Source organism: Ceratotherium simum, chromosome 29 (genome assembly GCF_057802395.1).
Source record: "Ceratotherium simum simum isolate JZ-2026a chromosome 29, ASM5780239v1, whole genome shotgun sequence".
Taxonomy (NCBI): Eukaryota; Metazoa; Chordata; class Mammalia; order Perissodactyla; family Rhinocerotidae; genus Ceratotherium; species Ceratotherium simum.
Window position 1 is genome coordinate 37,868,699 of NC_141928.1, and position 21,318 is coordinate 37,890,016.

The window sequence follows — 21,318 nt, forward strand, 5'->3', positions numbered from 1 at the left end:
TTTCTTTTATGTGACATTCTGGAAAATGCGCATCTATAGCAGACAGAAGTTGGTGGGTTCCAGACCCTTGAGCGCTTGTGGAGCTTACAAAGGGTCGGGGAAAATCAAACGAGTGAAGGTTTGCCTAGGGCATTTTGTCATTTGAGTTACAAGGAACCACCTTTTACATCAAATCCTAAGTTGCTTAAGCCAGCAACAGTGTCTTCTATGTACTTTTATGATAATATTACAATCAGGAGGACTGCAAAGGTGTGAATAAAGCCAGAAATTGGCTCCTGTGGGGTGAGTGAAAAGCCTGGAGGGTTGTTCAAAGAGTTGCATGCATTCGAGTTAGGCAGCAGAGAGAGCTCCTGAAAAGCAGTGATGAAAAGAGGGCTGGAAAGGAAAACCAGGAGCTGACGGTGCACAGAGGACAAGGCCAGGCAGGCAGGGCTGGGCCGCATTCTGTACCCTGGGGTCTCCAAGGGGGAAGGAGGAAGTGGACCCCAGGCAGTCTACTATATGATTTGCTGGAATGTGGGAAGGAAAATTAGAATTTCTGCCTATTTTTTATTTTATACTTTAGAAGTTATGAATATATAAACATACAAATATGAGGGGCTTTCCTCAGAAAATATTTTTACTAAGAGTGTGTATAATAAAAAAAGAGTAGGGGCCGGCTCCGTGGCTTAGCAGTTAAGTGCGTGCGCTCTGCTACCGGCGGCCCGGGTTCCGATCCTGGGCGCGCACCGACGCACCGCTTCTCCGGCCATGCTGAGGCTGTGTCCCACATACAGCAACTAGAAGGATGTGCAATTATGACATCCAACTATCTACTGGGGCTTTGGGGAAAAAAAAGGAGGAAGATTGGCAATAGATGTTAGCTCAGAGCCGGTCTTCCTCAGCAAAAAGAGGAGGATTAGCATGGATGTTAGCTCAGGGCTGATCTTCCTCACAAAAAAAAAAAAAGTAGAGATCATTACTATAGATAGAAAAAGGGGATCCATCAAGGGTTTTTGACCATGGATGTGACATGACCAGAGCTGACTTAGAAAGATGAATCTGGCAGGATGCATAGGACAGCCTGCACAAATCAGAGTGGTCGAAGGGCGGGGGGTCCAGGCAGGAGGCCGCTGCAACAGGATGAGGGGTAGGAACAGTGCAGGACTCATGCCAACAATAGTAATCGTTATTATTATTTTTACAACTATTAGAGCGAAGTACCAACCAATCAGAACAGAGTCCATCCATAAACAACCGCTTCAGCTGTACTGGTAATGGGCCGTAGGTCAGGGTGAGGGTGCTAGTCCCGAACAAGCGGCAGTGGGGAGAAGAGGTGCCAGACACAAGAACATGTTAGAAGCAGAATCTGGAGGACCTGGTGAGTGACTGAATTTTGGTGTTAGGGAGGAGGAGGAGGTAGTGGTTTTGCTGCCAGAACACTGAGTGGATGGTGTCTTCGAAATGGGGAACGGGGAAGGACAAAGAGGTTCGGGGAAGATGGGTGTGAGGCAACTGTGATGCACCGAGGCAGAGGTACTAAAACCAAGTGACAACAGTGGCGGCAGCAACGAACATTTTGTAATACCTCAGATATGGGCTAGCTCACATGCCCAAGTTGAGTAACTTGCCCGAGGTCACACAGCCAGTAACTGGCAGAACTGAGATTTGCAACCGTATGTCTTGACTCTGAAAGCTGTTCCTTCCCAGGGAGTCAGGCACAGGTCCACAGCCAGGCCTGACACAAAGCCCGAGCATGGGCCTTTTTTTTTTAACAATTTATTTATTTATTTATTTTTCCCCCAAAGCCCCAGTAGATAGTTGTATGTCATAGCAGCACATCCTTCTAGTTGCTGTATGTGGGACGCGGCCTCAGCATGGCTGGAGAAGCGGTACGTCGGTGCGCGCCCGGGATCCGAACCCGGGCCGCCAGCAGTGGATCTCGAGCACTTAACCGCTAAGCCACGGGGCCAGCCCCGGAGCATGGGCCTTTATCTGACCAGAGCTGCAGGGGGGCAGGACTGCGAGGCAAGGGCAGCTGCAATCACTGGGCAGGCCTGGCCTGGCTTCCCCGGGGACCTCACTGTGGTTCCAGGAGACTGGTTCAGGCAGCCCCGGGCACTCACTTTTTCTTGAAGACTAGGACCTTGTTGTTCTGCATGATGCATTCTCGGTTGTTGGAGATCTGCTGGAAGATGGTCTTGTTGGTCTTGCCCTGGAAGATGATGTTCTCCTGCACCAGGGCCTTGGCACGGCCCCGCACTGCGATGCCATAGGCCCGGAATGAATGGATCCGGTTCTTTATTACCTGGGAGAGGCAGCCAGAGCTTGTCACACCTCAGGGACTCCCAGGCTGGTGGGGAGCCAGGCAGGTGAATATAAAACTGAGGGCTAAGAGCATGCCGGGTAGGTCGGCACTGAGCCATGGGAGCTCAGGGAAGGGATATCAAGACCAGCCAGGGGGAACCAGGGAAGGCCTCCTAGAGGAGGTGATGAGTAAGCTGTAGGAGTTGATCAGGTGCAGAGCAGGGGAGAGTTGTTCCAAGAAGGAACAACGTGCAAAGTCCTGGCAGAGAGGGAAGGTGGTGCCAGAGACCAGGGCCACTGGCGACCCAACCGAGGCAACAGTTTGCCCCCCTCCATTCCTCTGCTCCCGCAGTGCTCAGATGCAAAGACAAGGAATTCTTTCCTCCTTGCCTAAGTCACTGCTCACAAAGCCGCAGAGCTGAAAAGAGGCTTTGGGATCGTACTTTCACAAGGGCAGAGACTGAGTCTGTTCACTCAACACTGCAACCCTAGCACCCAGCACAGTGCTTCACATAAAGAGGGAGCTCAGAGCTCAGCGTCCTGTGGGGGGACAAATAGGCAAAGGAACAGAAACAAGGCACTGTGGGAAGCGCTCTGGGAGGTAGGGGTGGGCGTAAGCACCTTAGAAGTCCAGTAAAGGGGCACCTCAAACAGCCTGGAGGGTCAGGGAGGGCATCCTGAAGGGAGTGACAGCCAGGCTGCAGGACTGAGGTAGAAAAACACGGAGAAGGCTATCCCAGGTACACAGGGAATAGTGTGTGCAAAGGCCCCGAGGCAAGATCTCTCTCCTCATTAACCTACTGCATACCAGGTGCTGTGTGAGATGACTGTGTTAGGGGGAAGAGAGCTGCAATAGCCCTGACTTTGACCTGGAGACCACAAAGAAACCACAGGTGGCACCACCACCCTGGCTTCTTGCTGGTAACCCTCGTTCATCCTTCAGGGCCCAGCTCATATGTCCCCTCCCATGTGGAGGTCCACGTGCGTCTCCCAGGCTGAGTCTCGGCAGGAGGACTGAGGTCCCTTGCAGTGCTGAGTGCTTCAGGTTCTGCTCCTCAGCAGAGAGGGCACCACGCATCACACACACGCACACACGCACCTTAGTGTCGGACCTGGGCAGCAGCTGCAGCCCACTGCCCCGGTTGCCAATGATGTCGTTTTCAACGACGACGGTGCTGTCACCCTTGGTGATGATGCCATGGCCTCTGTTGTCATAGATGCCATTGCCCCGGAGCTCCACCTTGCACTGAGCCTCCACCTTGACCCCACTCTGGCGGTTGCAGGAGATGCTGTTGTTGGCCACACGGGTGAGCTGGCTGCTCTGGGCCACCGTGATGCCTCTGTCCCCATTCGCGTGGATCACGTTGGTTACAACATGCAGCGCCTCACTGCTCTGGACGTAGAGTCCCGAGGCTGCAGGGGAGGGGTCAGGACGCAGAGAGAGCACAGGGTGGTCCCAGGGTCAGCCCTGACCACACCAGTCAGGACAAGCCTTCCTGGGACTGCACCCCAGGAGAGGGGTGGGGAAGAGGAGGGGACACACTCAGACCAGCCCTTGGGAGGTGCACCTTCTAAGCTGAATGACAAGCAGAGCAAGAGGAGACCAGAAACATCAAGAAAACTCCACTCCTTCTGAACCAAGTCCTCACCAAACAGTCAGGGAAACGTGATGCGAGAAGATTCCTTAGGCTCAGCTGGTCATCTGGCCTAGGCTCTCATCCTGTGCTTGAATGCCTCCTACATCATCATCATCCTACTGACATTTGCACTGCCTGTGATGGGGAGCTCACTACCTGCCCAAGGCTGCCCATTCCACCTCTAGACAGACAGATCTACCTGCTGGAAAGTTGTTTTGTTGTCCTTCCCATACTGAGCTGAAATCTACCTCCCTACCATTTTGGGAAATTTTCTTAAGGGAAATTCTCTAATTTTTGAGTAGAGAAATTTATTAAGCTTAAGTAATATGTGTCTAAAATGTGTTAGAAATTTTGAAAAGAAAATGGTGTTTGAGGTTGTATATGTTGAGAGACACTATGCGTTTGTAGAAAAAAGCACAAAATCGGGAGGCTCAGAGCCACATGACTTGGTCAGGAAGAGATGGCCTGGCAGGTGGACCGGGGCAGGGGGGCAGGGAGGGGAGAAGGACGCCCCAGTGGTGACCTCCACCCACAAGAGCGAGAGGCACGGGGCAGCGCTGGGAGGGGGCTCTGGGGAGGACGACAGCTGGGGTCATGGGGAGCAGCTGGAGCTGTGAGCCTGTAGGTTCTAGCCTCTTGGTGGCGCCTGCCTGTTGCTCCTCCTGGCTGGGTTGAGCACAGCAAATGTCAGTCAAGTAGGTGTGAATTCATATGGCTCTGCCTGTCCTACTGGACAGCATGGCCATGTGCAGGAAACCCTGAACTGGGAGGGGACAATGCTCATTTTCTAAGTAAGTGGGCTGGGGCTGCTGGCTACCCATCTCCCTGCCTTCTGCCACTCCCGGAGGAATGAGCTCACGGGGCCCAGGAACCTTTTCTAACACGCCCTCCTCCATCAGCACCACAGCGGCTCTGACAGCCAGGGGTGGGAGCCCTGGAGTTAGATGACCTCCACAGTCAGTTTCTTTTTCAATTCAATAAACATCGAATACCTACTATCATTTTTTATCAAGTTTAACATGGATTTAAAACACACTCTTATTTTCTGTATCTCTAAGAAAGAAAAATCACTGCTAATTAAACCATGATATGCCATCAACTGCAAGATGCATCTTAAATGTGTCTTACATTAAATGTGAAAATGTGAAAAATGTGTCTGAGCATGGATTAGAAACGTGTGTGCCGGATGTGGGATCTGGTACTGCAGGAGCGGGGGACACCGGGACGAGTGCGATTCCCTTCCTTGCCTCCAGTTCGCAGTCTATCAGAGTTGATGAAACAGCCAGGAAAACAAAGATAGTGCCAGGCCCCGGGGCACAGCTCAAAGGAGGACAGGACAGAGGGCGCACTCGCAGTGACTTTGAGGTTCAAGTCGTTTGGGATGTAGGGATGGGAGAAAGGGCATTTCAGGCAAGACAAAGAGCATGGGCAAAGTCGGGGGTGGTGGCAGGAAAGAATGGATTCGAGTTCAGGGAACATGAAGCCCAGGGGGCTGGGGTATCGGGTTAATGGCTGATGAGGCTGGAAGGGCCAGTCGGCGAAGGGCCCTTAAGGCAGTGAGAGCGCAGAAGGCTCCGGCGCAGGGGCTGGGGGGGTACTCACCTCCATTGTGATTAATGCTGTTCGACTCGACCAGAGCTGTGGTGACGGGCCGGCGCAGCGGGTCGTCGTCCTTCTCCAGCTCTGTCTCCCAGAGGATGGCGTCCCCGTCCTCGCTAAAGTTCTCCTGGACCCCGTGGCCTCCAGGGAACTCACCGGAACCTTCCTTCTGGCTAAACACTGCCACTCCGTACAGGCCATTGTAGCTGATGTGGTTGCTGGTGACGTGGGGCAGGCTGGACGACATCATCCACACGCCACAGCCCTTATTAGCTGGACAGTGAAAGGAGATGGTCACTGACACTGAGTGACAGCTAAGGTGGCAGCCAGCGTCTCCCCAGGAGGGAAGCGACAAAGGCTTTGGCCTGGGAGAGCCTTGGACTGCTAATGGCCTTGGACAATCACTTTGCAGCTCTGGCTGCAGGCCTCTCCTTCATACAGGAGGAATAATAACAGTCAGGTCACTCACCACAGGATCGTCCCCTTGGGTGTAAAAGTGCTCTGAGAACTGTCAAGGCCAGACTCCAGATCAGAAGCACACAGCCCACAGTGATGGTGCCAAAGGGGCCCTCAGAGCTCATCAGGCCAACCCCTCTCTGCACAGAGCCAGAGGCAGCCTCAGTTGGAATCCCAGCCCTACCACTTCCCAGCTGTGTGACCTTGAGCAGATTATGAAACTTCTGTGTGCCTCAGTTTCCTCATCTTTAAAATGGGGTTAATAACTACATCTACCTCAGAAGACAGTCATGAGGATTAAATGTGATAATGCATATAAAGGGCCTAGCAGTGAGTCCAGCCCGAATACATATTAGCTATTATTATTATTATTAGAGATGCAGTCCAGAAAGATTAAGGCTTTGCCCAAGGTCACAGAGTGAGTGAGAACAGTTTTCTTTCTACGATTATCCTATTTCTCCCATTATATCTTCAGTTCTCTGGATGAGAAGAAAGGATAAGTGGCCTTGGATGCCCACGTGTCAGAGCTTAAATGGCCCTGTCCTCAGACAAGATCCAGCTCCGGCCTTCTGCTATTTTACCTGAGGACAAAGCTCTCTGCTTTGCTGACCCCACGGGGTCAATCTGGATTACAAGGTGATTGATGAGAGGGACTGTGTGGCTGTGACCTGAGACGGATGCTGTCCTCAGATGAGGTCTTTGAGGCCCAGGGAAAGGCGGCGACTTTCTCAGGACACACGAGCTGGAGATGGAACTGGGCTTCCTGCCTCCCAGGCTGGGCTGGACCCCGCCCCCCCGCCCCGCCCCGTCCCCGGGTCGTGCTCCTCACCGTAGATGGTGTTGCCCTCTATCAGCCCTCTGCCTTCGTCTCCCACGACCACGCCATCTGAATAGCCAAAGCAGATGAGGTTGCTCCTGAGGACGGGGACGCCTCCGCGGCGGATGTCTACGCCTCCCCACTGATTCTCACGGATGACATTTTCTATGGGGAGCGGCAGAAAAGAGGGTCAAGACCCAAGGGCCACCAACAGTGCTGGCAAGGAGGACGTGGACAGCCGAGACAAAGGACAGGCCAGACCAGGGCGCCCAGGCCGTGCCAGCAGTCAGCACCCCGAATCTCGCCTGGTGTTTGGCTTTTCCGGGACTTGTTTGGTGTCCACTTTCCCCAAGGGTGAGCTTTGTGTCTGTCTTTCTGTCGTGTGCTGTCCCATCTCCCCAGTACCCACCGTACTCCGCGGCCTTGAGGACTGATGACTAGGAATAAGCTGGCTTTAGAGTCCCTGCCCAGCCTTGGTGCACGTCTGTCCTGGGGGCTGTTTGTGGGAGGCTGAGGCAGAATCCAGCCACTGCCCCACAAGCCTGGGGAGGCACTAGCTTGTCCTCCTCAGCCTCAGCTCTGGACTGCCCACAGTCTTCTCTCCTCTCCCCCTCCTCCACCCCTCTGGGAGTGGGCGGAAGAACCACAAGTCAGAAGGGGTGATCCTGGGACACTGCTGCCCCAGCACGTGGCAGGGCAGACTCTCAGCCTCCTGGAACTGGAGGGCAACGGCTCAGGGGACCCTGTGTGACAGGCCCCTTCCTGCCGCTGTGACCCCATCTCATAACCCTCGCCCCTCACTCACTACGGTCCAGTCACCCTGCTTCTCAGGCACGCCAAGTCTGTTCCCACAGGCGGCCCTGCGTGGAATCCTGGTTCTTTTCCTAGGCTCCTTCCCATCATTCAGGTTCTGGCTTACATGTCACCTTCTCAGAAAAGCCTGCCCTGATCACACAATCTTAAATACCCATGCAGGCCCTCTCTCACGTTACTTGAATTATCTGTAGAGCACTTATGACCCTCGGATATGACTTTTCCTACATATGTTTGTTTCCCCTCCTAAAATGTCAGTTCCTGACAGCCCAGACGGTATCTATTTTGTTCACTGCTGTATCCCCAGCTCCTGCACACAGTACGTGCTCAATAAATGTCTGATGAGTGAAGGCAGGCTGGATTCAGGCAGGGGATTCACTGGACCTATATTTACTGAATCTCTTTTATGTCCCAGGTCTGGCTATGCTCTGCACTGAGGCGACATTGAGGTACGTGACAGACTGGATCCCTGCCTTATAGAATTTACTGCCTTACAGCAAAGGACACTGACGTGACACAGACCACTAAGCAATTAAGTAAAATGTCCTGCAGAGCAGGCCTATGGGGTACAGCCCGTGTGCATGTGTATAATGGGAGTTCAGGGCAGGATCCCCTGAGGAAGTGACACTTAGGCTGAGACCCAAAGGATGAGCAGGAGTTGGCAAGGCAGAGGGGAAATGAGGATGGACTTCTAGAGCAGGCATAAGCCCATACAAAAGCCAAGAGGAGGGACTCAGACAGTTTGTGTGGCATAAACGTTTCCGACACTGTTACGTGAGCCGTCCCGTGTGATCCCGTAAGCACCGAGCCTGGCAAAGGGCAGGCGTTCCCTCCCCGCCAGGCCCTCCACGTAATGAGCACAGCCAGTGCACGTCGCTGGCATCCTCGAGTGCTAACCACTGCTCAGAGTGGGAGGCCACTCTGCCAAGCTGAAGGACTTGGGGTGAAGCCGGGGATGTTGGCTTGGCTGCTGGTTGCTTGGCTCCCACCCCTACCTGTGATGAGGCCTTTGCCGTTCTCGTTCACTGCTATGCCAGCTGCACGGCCCTTGAAAATGTGGTTCCCACTAAAATGGAAGGAGAAGAAGACAAAGAGGTGAGACCATACCAAAGTCATGTGTCAAAGACACGCCCACCTGAGGTGGCCTGCTCCTATGGGGTTCTCCAGATGGCTCAAGTCCACAACACATAAAGTGCTTCCTGCAGTCCTAGAAGCCAGGCCTGTAGCGATCTTCAGATATCACTGACCAAAAAACTAACCCTACAACCATGCCACAGAAGCACAACGATATCCAAGTGTCTGTGGCCTCTCCTGACCATCATCCGCATGGAAACACCATTTTAGATGGATGTCATCATGGTGCGTGGGTCACAGGTAAAGCCTTGGTGGTGTCAAGAATTCCTAGGAGGCTGTGTTAAGCTTGTCTGGGAGTGATGTGTGGGAGAGCCTGAATCAGACTCTGCCTGTGACAGGCCTGAAATCTCCTGTTTGTATCCAACGGCTACTTTTTACCTTATTTTCTGTTAACTCAACCACCTATTCACTGAATGACAACATAAAATAATGTCGTCTTAAAAGAAGAAAACGAGATTTTCAAAAAGGGGGTTTCAAGAACATCAGACGATGGCTATGTGAAACCTCATGGGTTGGCTCAGCACAAATGGAAGACACAGGAAAACACACTCCTGCTCAGAGAAACACACAGCCCTTACTGCCACGTGAGGGCCGTGCAAATGAGTTCCTCAAAACCAACACCTGAGCGTGTTAAGGGACATGCATTTCTTTCCCGTCTCTGCACCTTGGTTTCTTGCCTTTAGAAACAAAACCAGTCACACCCAGATGTTAGCAGCCTTGGTTATCCCTGGAGGACACACGTTTGCTGTTTGTTATGTTTACTGACAGGAGTGCTGTGCTCTCCTTCCCTACAGTAAGAGCACTTGCCCCTCTCTTAGGAGGTGGCAAGGGATTTAGGGCCAAACACACATCTGGCCCTTCAGAGCCTAACATGGCCTGGCACCTCACTGAACATCACTGGGTAGGAGTTGGCTGAGTAAGTCTTCCTATCTCCTAGGGTGGGGTCCAAATAGTTTACTTCCTTGGGGAAAAACCAGCAAATTATGTTGGCGCTGGGAAAGCCAGATGTCAAGTACATCTACACTATGCATTTTCGTGTTGAACAAGTGAAATTATCTGTTAAAAACATCTGTTTTTTTCCTCAGATAGATCTGAAGTCTGCTTTGATCTGGTGACAGTTCAATCAGCTGATGCTTCCTGTGGGTTCTAGAATTCACAGTCAGACACAGTCCCTGGCCGAGGGTGTGCCTCATCCAGATTTCTGAGAGCTGCGCGACAGCAGCAAATGCACGACTGGTATAGATATATACATATATTTGTGTGTGAGGAAGATTGGCCCTGAGCTAACATCTGTGCCCATCTTCCTCTTTTTGCCTGAGGAAGATCTGTCCTTAGCTAACATCTGTTCCCATCTTCCTCTATTTTGTATGTGGGACGCCGCGACAGCATGGCTTGATGAGCAGCGTGTAGGTCCGCACCCGGGATCTGAACCCATGAACCCCACGCTGCTGAAGTGGAGCACGCGAACTTAACCACTACGCCACCGGGCCGGCCCCTAACGACTGATATATTGTTAATACAGATGTCACTTACCTCCAGAAAGGATCCATGGCCATTTGGAGAAACATGTATGTGTGTGTACATAGGGCAGGCAGAATAGAGATAAAAGAGGCATCAGAAGACATTTAGGAAAAGGGGACAGATCATTGTTCCAAGAACCAACGGTGGGATATTTACTGCAGATGAGCCAGTTGGAGCCCTGGGCTTCGCTGCAGCCAAGGCACAAAGAGAAATATGATAGGTTTATAGAACTCTCACTGGCAACAAAAATATGCTGTGGTTTGATTTATCCAGGCCACTTCAGGGATCTCAAAATTCATTCTGTAGCCTTGCCCAGGTCCCTATCTTCCACCACAAAGACACACAAAGGAAAAAAGCACAACCTCTTCTCTCAAAGCAACTATGTTTTAAAAACCCAAGACACTGATCTGATTGTAATATTCCTTGTTCAAAACCCTTCAGCAGTTCCCCACCACCCAGAAGGTAAACTCCAAACATCTTGGCTTGGTGTATGGCTGCTGGAACAAATGACCACAAACTTAGTGGCTTAAAACAACACAAATTTATAATCTCCTAGTTTAGGAGGTCAGAAGTACAAAATGGGTCTTATGGCTGTCGCGTCTCCTTCTCTCTGACGCCGACCCTCCTGCTTCCCTCTTCTTTTTTTTTTTTTTTTTGTGAGGAAGATTAGCCCTGAGCTGACATCCGATGCCAATCCTCCTCTTTTTTGCTGAGGAAGACTGGCCCTGGGCTAACATCTGTGCCCATCTTCCTCTACTTTATATGGGATGCCGCCACAGCATGACCTGACAAGCAGTGTGATGGTGCGCGCCCAGGATCCGAACCTGTGAACCCTGGACAGCTGAAGCGGAGTGCGTGCACTTAACTGCTGTGCCACCAGGCTGGCCTCCTTGGTTCCCTCTTCTAAGGACCCCTGTGCTTACACTGGGCCCACCTACATAATCCAGGATCATCTCCCCATCTCAGGGTCCTCAACTTGATCACGTCTGCAAAGTCTCTTTTGCTATGTAAGGTAACATATTCATAGGTTCCAAGGATGAGGACATGGATATATTTGGAGGGCCATTATTCTACCTGCCACACTTGGCATTCGAGATCTTCTGTGCTCCAGCATCAACCTGCCTTTGTAGGGTGATCTCCTACCCAACCCTCCCTGGGTATCTCGTGCCCAGACATACCACATTTTTTACCATTTTCCCAGGACATAGCCTGAATTTCACTGCTGGACCCAGAAAGCCTTTTTCCTGGCCATAAAATCATATTTACCCTTCAAGCACAACTCGAATGTCAGCTCCCTATGTGCCCATCCCTGACTCACTCAGCTGGAATCCTGGCTGGGCTCCTTTGGCACCTGTGTGAAGACCTAGTAAGGCGCTCATTTTGGAGAGTCTTCCCTCATGGTTATTGTGTGTGTATCTATCTCCAGCATGAGACTGTAAACTCCATGAAGCAGAGACTGTTCTTAACACACTTTATATCACTTCCCCTTACACAGAGTAAACACTTAAATGTATGTTCAGTGAATAACACGCATACATACAAACACATCCTCTTATTTTAAGACAATAATGCAAAAGATGGAACAAGAGTGCTATGACCACTAATTGTTTTTAGGACACTGTCTGTAACAGTGAAAAAATAGTTGCCTAACAGTGATAGGACTGGTTCAAAAATTATGGAATATAAAATAATGGAATGTTCTGAAACTTTCCTAAGAGATAAATATAAAGGCTGTGGAACAACACGGAAAAGTATGTATGGAATAACGCAGGGGAAAAGCCTCAGAATGTATTTGCTACACAGTTATTGTCAGTTATTCTCCTAAAACACAGGCATAACTGTGTGAGTCTTCTGTTCAAAAGCCTTTAATGCTTCCCCATTATCCAGACAGAATAAACTCCACTTCCTCGGCTTGGTCTACATAAGGCCTTCCTCATCTGGCCCAAGGCTTTCTTTCCATCATCCCTTCCCACTATGCTGCATGGCAGAGAGGGGCTGCCACAGGGATATAAAAGGTCATGCTGCAGTGACCACAGGACCCAAGTTTTCTGGGACAGTCCCAATTGAAAACCTTTTATACCAATGTCACACCTTGCATTGGCCTTTTTCTCAGGCCACAGTGGGCTGTTCACTAACCCCTGACTCTTCCCTGCTCTGCTGCCTTTGCTCATGTCATTTCCTTTACTAGGAATGTCACTTCCCATCTCCAAGAGAGTCCAAGTTGTACCGTATTTCAAAGTCCAACTCCAGTGCCACCACCTAAAGGAGGCCTGCCCACATCCCCAAGTCAGGATGATTCCCTCCCTCTCTTGGTACCACTTCAATAGCATTTACCACAGTCTGCCCCATACGATAGCTGGGAGGGCAGACCCATGGTCCCAGGAGTGCCCCTGCCCCTCCCACCTATGGCTTCACCACTGATTAGTCACGGCATGCTTCCATGTGGAGGCCAGACGTAGCCTCCAGATCCTAACACAGCATCCCAGGTAGCCACCATCAACTGACCAGAGTTGTCAGGTGAGTTGAAATCTCTATGCCTTCTCTACCTTAGAGTTATTTCTGAGCACATCTGTCCCCCAGACCGGAGTGAGCTCCTAGGGAGCAGAGTCTGCCCCTTGTTTACCTTTGTTATTGTTATTAGAAGTGCTCAGTAATGTTTGCTGAATGGGATGGCTTCAAAGTTAACTAGACAGGAGGGAACACAGACACAAAAGCAGTGGTGCTACTGTGCTGGTATTGGGGGAGGAGTCTCTTCTTTGTTTGCATCTGTACAGTAGTTTCAGTAAACAAAAATGTTTTCAAATGGAAGAAAGAAGGAGTAGGGAAACAGAGAGACCAGAGAGGAAAGAAGGGACCACGGTGAGCAGGATGGTCTGGGTACAGTGGTACATACCTCACGACTGGATTTCCGTGGTACAGGATATAAATGCCAGCCTCCTTATTTGAAAAGATTTGATTGTTCCGGATGATGCCTTTCCCATTGCCAAGGACGACAATGCCAGAGCGAAGGCCATGGTGGATCTGGTTACACTGCAGGTGGACATGAGACAGCACAGAAGACAGATCAGACAGCCCAGCGAGGAGCAGGGTGCTCAACTGCTGCCCACAGCAGGGCCGGGGTGAACAGCGGAGAAAGCGCCAGCACTGGACAATCCCTAGCACGTGACACAGTGATGGACCCTGCCGCCGCCCTGCCCTTCCTGCACAGGTACACACGGAAGCCTGTAAGGGAGAACCTGAGGACAGGGGTCTTCCCCGCCTAGCCTCCTGGGCTGCAGTTATGCTGGCACCTACTGCTGAGGGCTCTTGCTCTTCAGCTGCAAGGCATGCTACTGAAAGTTTCTGAGCCTCCTAAGAGCCCCCCAAACACACAATCATCCGGCCAGGCCACACCGCCCAGGGTCCAGGGAGCCCACCTCTCAGGGAAGGGCAGCACCCCAGTACACAAGAATGTTGGCATAATGTAGTCCCAAGGGGCCCACCTCCAGGGAAGGGTGGGAGCCATCTGGCTCCTAGTCCTTACTTCTCATCCGGGGGAGGCCTGTGAACAGATGCAGCTCTCGGGAGCTTAGTTCTAGGTCCCATGGGGCATGAGGTCATAGAAGGTGTACGAGCTATAAGCACCCTTAGGGATATTCATTCTAATACTTTGTATAAATGGGGAAAGAGGCCCAGGGTCATATAGTACATTTGCAGCAGAGCCAGATCTGAATCCAAGTTTTTCTGTTTCCCAGTTAGTTGCTTTTGCACAGTGACAGCATTTTTAGATTATAATAAATTATAATACAGTTTTTTCACTCTGATTGTTAATTTACAGCCCAAATACAATCCCATACTTAAACCAGGAAGGTAGCTGTTTCTCTTCCAAAATGATTTCACCGAAACAAAGGTCTAGTTTGCTTTAAACTGTTCCACGCTGCAAACTCTCTTATTCTTATTTACTTTCCAGATTTTCTCCTGAAGGATTTAGCCGACTCACCGGGGCAACCACTGCCTAACAGAAGTCCTTCACAGGGTTGAAAAGCTTGGAGAGAGAGGTGCATGCAACGGCATTTCCATCCCCAAACCTGTTCACAAAGCCAGGACTGACATGTAATACCCCTCCCCCCTCCAGCTGCTAAACTGGCCTGTCCCCATCTGTCCCTGGGAAGGCAAACTCCTCTCATCTCTCTGGCAACAGTGGCAGTAATTTCCTAAGCCAAGGCCCCATGCAAACACCAGCTGCATGGCAGAAACACAGTGAGAGGAGGGGTTGAAAGAGGAGACTGGCTAGGTGTGTCTTTTTAAATATAGTTAGGAACTTTCCTTTCTGCATTTGCAAGGGCAATCTGGATATGACGGGTTAAGAACATTGACCCTGAGCCAGACTGCCTCGATTCCAATCCCAGCTCTGTCACTAGTTGTGTGATTTGGGGCAAGATCCTTGACTGTCTTCATCCATAAAATGGGGATAATAGTTCTACCCCACAGGGTTGTATAAAGATTACACCATAATTAAATAAGTAGATACAAAGTGCTTAGAACAGTATCTGGCATATAATAGGAACTATGCATATGGGTAGATATTATTTTTCCAGGCCCATAAAAAGTCCATCGCGTTTCCCAATTTCTAGGAAGTCTGTCTCGCAGGAAAGGCCAGAGTGGAAAAAGGGGCTGGTCTCTCATGTCACTGCTCTCATATTCTAGGATTTTAAGTGGCTTTCCTGCTGGTGTAAAATCAAACTCACCATGGCCTCACAATACCCATGAAACAATCATCAGAACTAAATACGCCAGATGCCCTTCTCATAGGAAAAAACAAACTGACTTGATGTTTGCTTTGTTTTGGATCCAAGTGTCTTTTACGGCAGACATTGTATCTTTTATTCTAATCAAACCCCGAGTCAACCAGAGCGCAGGGCAGGGCTGAGGGAGGGCCCTGTCTATCTGGTCCTCTGTCTTACTGACCGGGAGACTGCAGGGAAGCGACGCACCCAAACTCACTCCTAACACACCGAGGAGGAAGAGACCCGAGTCACAAGGACACACGGAGAAAGGGGCAGGAACCACTCGCAAGCAGGAAGCAATATAACTTCAAGAAGGCAACGTTTATTTAAATGTCCTCTGACAAGGTTTCTGAGAACCAAGAGCCACCCTGGACAGGGCACGAGGACGGAGAGCAGTACCAGTATGAGTGGGTTGGCCTTCTTCCGGATGTCCACGCCAGCCTCCGCATTGTGGTAGATGTTGTTGCCGGCGATCAGGCCTCCGCCCTCCAAGCGAAGGAAGATGCCTGCTGCCCTGCAGCGGTGAACGTCGTTCCTGAGCATCACGATCTAAGAAGACAGAAAGCCATTTGTTTTCCTCTCATGGGGTCTTTTAAAAAATCACTCAGGGAACACCTGAATCTCTTCGTTAGCATCTGGTCCGTGCTCTCCAACCGTGGGCAAGAGGAGGGCCTCAGTGCCAGCATAGCCCTTCTCCCACCATGTGCACACAAGGACAGAGCAACCTGCAGCCCTTCCTGGCTTGGCCCTGCAGGCTCTTCACCAGTTCTTTAATAAAACCTGGATCAAGCGGCCGGCCCTGTGGCGTAGCGGTTAAGTGCGCGCGCTCCGCTGCCGGCGGCCCGGGTTCGGATCCTGGGCGCGCACCAACGCACTGCTTGTCAGGCCATGCTGTGGCAGCGTCCCATATAAAGTGGAGGAAGATGGGCACAGATGTTAGCCCAGGGCCAGTCTTCCTCAGCAAAAAAAGAGGAGGATTGGCATGGATGTTAGCACAGGACAGATCTCCTCACAAAAAAATAAAAACACCTGGATGGCAGCTTGGCCGTGTGCTCCGTATTCACACTTTCCAGCAGAATAGCTGGATGATGGGATGGCAAGGACCCTTAGGGAAGATGGGGTTTAGTGGGGTTTAGTGGTCTTCAAGCTCGACGTGCACTGGGGTTACATGGAGATTTCCCCGGGTTGTCCAAGGGCACAGCGGCTCTGAATGGAACCACATTCCAGATCCACCACTTCCCCGTGCGCCTTGCGAAGCCTTCCCTGCCTGAGGAAGCGGCCGAGGTCAGGTTCTCCTCCCCCACCTTCCCTGTCTCTTTTATGAGATGAGGGCCTGTTCTTGCCCATTCTAAATCCTTCTTGGTGTGTCATCCTGGGTGGAAAAACCACTGGAACTCCCAACTAAGGGACAAGGAGAGGCACTGGAATAAGGAAGCTGCCTTCAAACAAGGTGCCACAACTCAGCACACAGCTTAGTAAGGGGGGTATTGCCACTCATGTTCTCGTTTTATATTTAATAATTATATTAAAAATCTAGAATATATTTATATTGTTTTAAACAACTGTGTATTAACAATAAAAATATATTACATTAGGATAAAATTCTGGGAGAGGTCAAATAGAATGGAAGTACAATTTCAAGGAGAAGTTTTGAGTTTCTGCTTAGGACGGAACAAGTTGGAAAGACCATTGCTCCCACACTTACAAGAAGATATTATACAAAAACATCACCTTTCTGGAACCCATCAGAGAGCTGAGTTTCAGATAACCTCAGCCTGAAATCTAAGGAAAACAGGCCCTTCCTAGGAGAGGAGACTTGAGCACTTGCTTGCCTGAACAGATGCAGATGCCATATAAGCCAGTAACAAGAATTCAGTTAACAGTTTTAACGAATTCTTAAAGCCCAGGTGTGAACTAGTGTGCGAGTACAGAAACTCTGGGAGTAGTTGCTTCTGTTCACTTCTCCAGGGCCCTCGCTAGGTGCTCACGGAGAAAGACCCGGGACAGGACAGGAGGCGGGACAGCCTCTCTCATGGTGGAGGCTTGAGGGCAGAGCACAGCAGCCACTGTGGGAAAAGCACTAAGCCCCTTCTGGATTTCTGTCCCCCAACTTTCTCACAGAACAAGCCTTAAGCAGCTGGGGGAAGGGCAGCAAACCCTGTCACTCTCTAAGAAGGGAATAGAAAAAAAAACCTTTACCCTTGGGGAAGGTGGAGGAAAACGCCTTGGGCCCAGATCATTAGAGCCCCCTAGTGTTGCAGGTGAGGCAGGACCACTGGAAAGGGCCTGCTCCAAGGTCCCAGACCCACGACCCAGGAGCTACCTAAGACTAGGATGAACCGGGACCTGAGAGAACCCTCCCACCATGCCTCCAGGCTGGCCAGCGCAAAGCCACAGAGGACAGCAGTCTACTGCCGGGCAGGGCAGAGCATGGAGAGACCCTCTCCGAGGAGCAGCTGCAAAGGGCAGACCTAGGGCAGAGAAGAGCCCACTGGCAAACAAGCACAAGGTGATGCTGGCGGAACATGAAGCCTGCGTACACTGAGGGTAATCCTAACTGCAGAATCCGAACCAGCTCAGTCCCTGACAGGTCCACCCAAACCCTGGCCCTCTGAAGGCCTCACAAAAGGAGAGGCATGCCCATTTCCACACATAAGTACGATTTACCTCAGTCTCTATTGTCCCACATGAGATACGTGACCTTCAACTAAGAATTACAAGATACACAAAGAAGCAAGAAAAAACATCACAGTCCGTGGTACTTTTCTTTGTGGACCCCCAAGCAACCAGCCTCCTTCTGCCAGCCCTTACCCTCTTGGGGATGTTCTAGAGGGCAGACAAGGCGCTGTGCTCTGGCCACGGGATCAAGGCCTTGCTCCTGGGTGAGGGACCAGCTCAGTGAGCCCTGCACTCCTGCCCACAGCTCCCTGCTTGTATTTTTATTTATTTATTTTTTGTGGGGAAGATCAGCCCTGAGCTAACATCCATGCTAATCCTCCTCTTTTTGCTGAGGAAGACTGGCTCTGAGCTAACATCTATTGCCAGTCCTCCTCCTTTTTTTTTTCCCCAAAGCCCCAGTGGATAGTTGTATGTCATAGTTGCACATCCTTCTAGTTGCTGTATGTGGGACGCGGCCTCAGCATGGCAGGAGAAGCGGTGCGTCGGTGCACGCCCGGGATCCCAACCCGGGCCGCCAGTAGCGAAGCGCACGCACTTAACGGCTAAGCAATGTGGCTGGCCCCCCTGCTTGTATTAATGCTACTTAGCATATAATTGTTCGCAATGCTGGGTACTCATGAGACACTGTGGGGGATCAGTATTGGCCACCCCAAAGTGTCTCTCTTTGGCATGAGGAATATTTTGGGTTGGTTACTTTTAAGAACTGCAGACATGCGAGAAGCTCTGAAAAGTAGAATTTATCCTTTGTAAGATACATTTACATTTGTAAGGGAAATCTCCATTTGTAAAGATATCTCCCTCTCTGTACCAGGAAGAAGGGGGGATGACCTTATCTGTGGAAACTCTTATCAATGCAGAAGGCAAGGACTTAAATCTGCATAATAACCTTACTCTTGTTTACTGTGCTTTTCTGGTAATCTCCCATAACTGACTCCCCCCACCCCCAACATCCTCCTTTGTCTTTACTGAAGATGCTATTTAAGATACGAACCCCCACCATTTTGGTGAGTTTCTCCCATGTATACATGTTAAAGATTTTATTTATTTATTTTTTCCCCCCAAAGCCCCAGTAGATAGTTGTGTGTCACAGCTGCACATCCTTCTAGTTGCTGTATGTGGGACGCGGCCTCAGCATGGCCGGACAAGCAGCGCGTCGGTGCGCGCCCGGGATCCGAACCCGGGTTGCCAGCAGTGGAGCGCGCTCACTCAACCACCAAGCCACGGGGCCGGCCCTATACATGTTATTAAACTTTGTTTTATTTTCTCCTGCTAACCTGCCTTTTTAATGATTTGACCAGCCATAAGAACATTAAGGGAAAGGGCTGGGGGCGGCGGGGGGGGGGGGGTCGTCCCTCTTCCCTTACAACACCATGGATTTTTCTAATCAAAAACTCTGAATATCAGTTTTTCAGGTTCCTTGTCAAGACTCACTAGGGGGCCGGCCCTGTGGCTTGGTGGTTAAGTGCGCGCTCTGCAATGCTGGTGGCCCGGGTTCGGATCCCGGGTGCACATCAAGGCACCACTTCTCCGTCCGCCCTGAGGCCGAGTCCCACATGCAGCAACTAGAAGGATGTGCAGCTATGACATACAACTATCTACTGGGGCTTTGGGGGGAAAAATAAAATAAATAAATAAAATCTTTAAAAAAAAAAAAAAAAAAAAAAAAAAAAAGACTCACTAGGAATTGGCGGCACAATCCCTGCCACAAGTCCCCTGGGGGCAGTAGTTCAGGAGGCTACAGCTAAGGCTGTGTAACTCTCCGTCTCTCCTTGTGGATGACTTCAGCCACCGTCTGCCCCAAGTCTGCGTGTCAGGGCACATCTCCCTGCAGAGCCCCAGACCCAGGTAACCAGAGGGCACCTCTGCCAGGTGTCACAGATGCTCCAAACTCAGCTGAACTCAGCATCTTTCCATACTCTGACCTTCTCCCATGTTCCTGCTGTGGGAGATCAAGATTTGGCCACCCTGAAATATATCTCTTTACCTTGATTGTTTTCTCTGAAGGACATTTGACCTCCCCCACTAACTGCCTAAAGAATTTGACATGGTGGCTCCTTCCTGGAACAGATCTTCTATCATGATGGCTATAAAGACAATGTAGGATAGAGGTTACAATAGCAAAGGCACCAAGCCTCTTTTATCAAAAAACTCTGTCTCTCCCTGACCACATTATCTATAGATGACCCCAAAAAGAATTGTCCTCCTGCCCTCTGAAGTCCCAGGCCACTACCCACCCCCAACACGCTCCTCGCCTTTAGCTGCAATACTTAAGCAAGCAGCTTAGACAGAGGGACGAGTTGCTCATTTCTGAGCTTCTCCCATGTATACATGTTATTAAACTTGGTATTATTTTCTCCTGCTAACCTGTCTTGTTGATTGTTTGGCCAGCCAGAAGAACCTTAAGGGAAAGGGCAGAGGGAGATTCTCCCTCTTCCCCCCCGACACTGCCATTGCCTCAGCCACTCAGGCCAGAAATCTAGGCCACACCCTCGACTACTCCCTCCTCAAGCCCTCCTCTCCTCTCCAGACTGCCCTGTCCCCTCCTCTCCATCTCCCACCATAATTATCCACTGCCCCTCAATGATCTTGCCTCTAGCTTTGTTCCCTCCATTCCATTCCCTACAAAGCTGACAGAATGAGCTTTCCAAAGGCAGATCTGACCACAGTTCTCCTCTGCTTAAAATCTTTCAGTGAGTTCCCATGGCCCTCAAGGCAACTCCAATCTCCCTGGCAAGACCTCTAAGCCTCAGCCAGCTGACTCCTGCTGACTCCCTCCCTGTCTCCTCTGGCAGCCCTCACCTCCTGCTCTGGCTGTCTGAGTTACTTGTAACTCCCTGAATGTGCTGTGTCCTCTCTGCCTTCTGGACCTCATGCACGCCTCTGTTGCCTCACAGCTTTACTCTGCCAACTCCTACTCCTCCTGGACAGCCTGGCCCAGGCACTGTTCCTCCAGGAAGCCTTTCCTTGAGGCCAGGTCAGGTGCTCCCTATTCTGGGCTCCTATGCCACCCATAGCTTACCTCTATCACAGCACCTTTGACACTGGACTGTCAGAGTCTTTTTTTAAGAAAAAAAAAAAAAAACATTTATTGAGCACTTGCTTTGCACGAGACACACTGTTAAGCACCATATATATATATATATATATGTATATACATGTATGCCCTTAGTTAATCCTTCCCACACCCTGGAGATAGGTAGTATCCTTATTCCAAAGGACACATAGCTAATAAGGGACAGGGCCAGCATCTGACTCAGAAGCCACCCTCTTAGTAACTATGCGAGGAGGAAAGCCCTCCTCGAGGGCTCGGACCAGATCCTTTCATGGTGGTACCCCTGAGGCAAAGCTATCACCCTCCCTTTTATTTGGCCATTATCTTTTATTCTGTTTATAGTACAGTCTGATATTGTGCTTTCAGGGTAATGCCACCTAAAATCCTCTTTGGAAGTGGGCTGGATAGAATACAATTAATATGCAATTGCTATTAACCACTCCAGAAGCCTTCAGAGACCTGCAAGACCCACGTGTGACATTTGTCCAATGCCCTTCAGTTTGCTAAGTGCTTTTGTCAATATTCTGGCACTGGACCCTCACAAACCCCCAGTGAGAG

At 50.6% G+C, this 21,318-nt stretch overlaps 1 protein-coding gene across 2 annotated transcripts in view; it reads right to left on the reverse strand.

Moving 5' to 3' along the window:
- Positions 1-21,318, reverse strand: part of FBXO10 (F-box protein 10) — a 54,428-nt gene that overhangs the window by 2,457 nt on the left and 30,653 nt on the right. For both annotated transcript variants that reach the window (XM_087419467.1, XM_004423223.3), the window contains exons 4-10: positions 15,429-15,578; positions 13,157-13,293; positions 8,604-8,674; positions 6,808-6,960; positions 5,526-5,795; positions 3,386-3,699; positions 2,106-2,287 (exon numbers count right to left, since the gene is read on the reverse strand). In XM_087419467.1, coding sequence (XP_087275593.1) covers positions 2,106-2,287; positions 3,386-3,699; positions 5,526-5,795; positions 6,808-6,960; positions 8,604-8,674; positions 13,157-13,293; positions 15,429-15,578 — 1,277 coding nt within the window. The remainder of the gene's footprint in view (positions 1-2,105; positions 2,288-3,385; positions 3,700-5,525; positions 5,796-6,807; positions 6,961-8,603; positions 8,675-13,156; positions 13,294-15,428; positions 15,579-21,318) is intronic.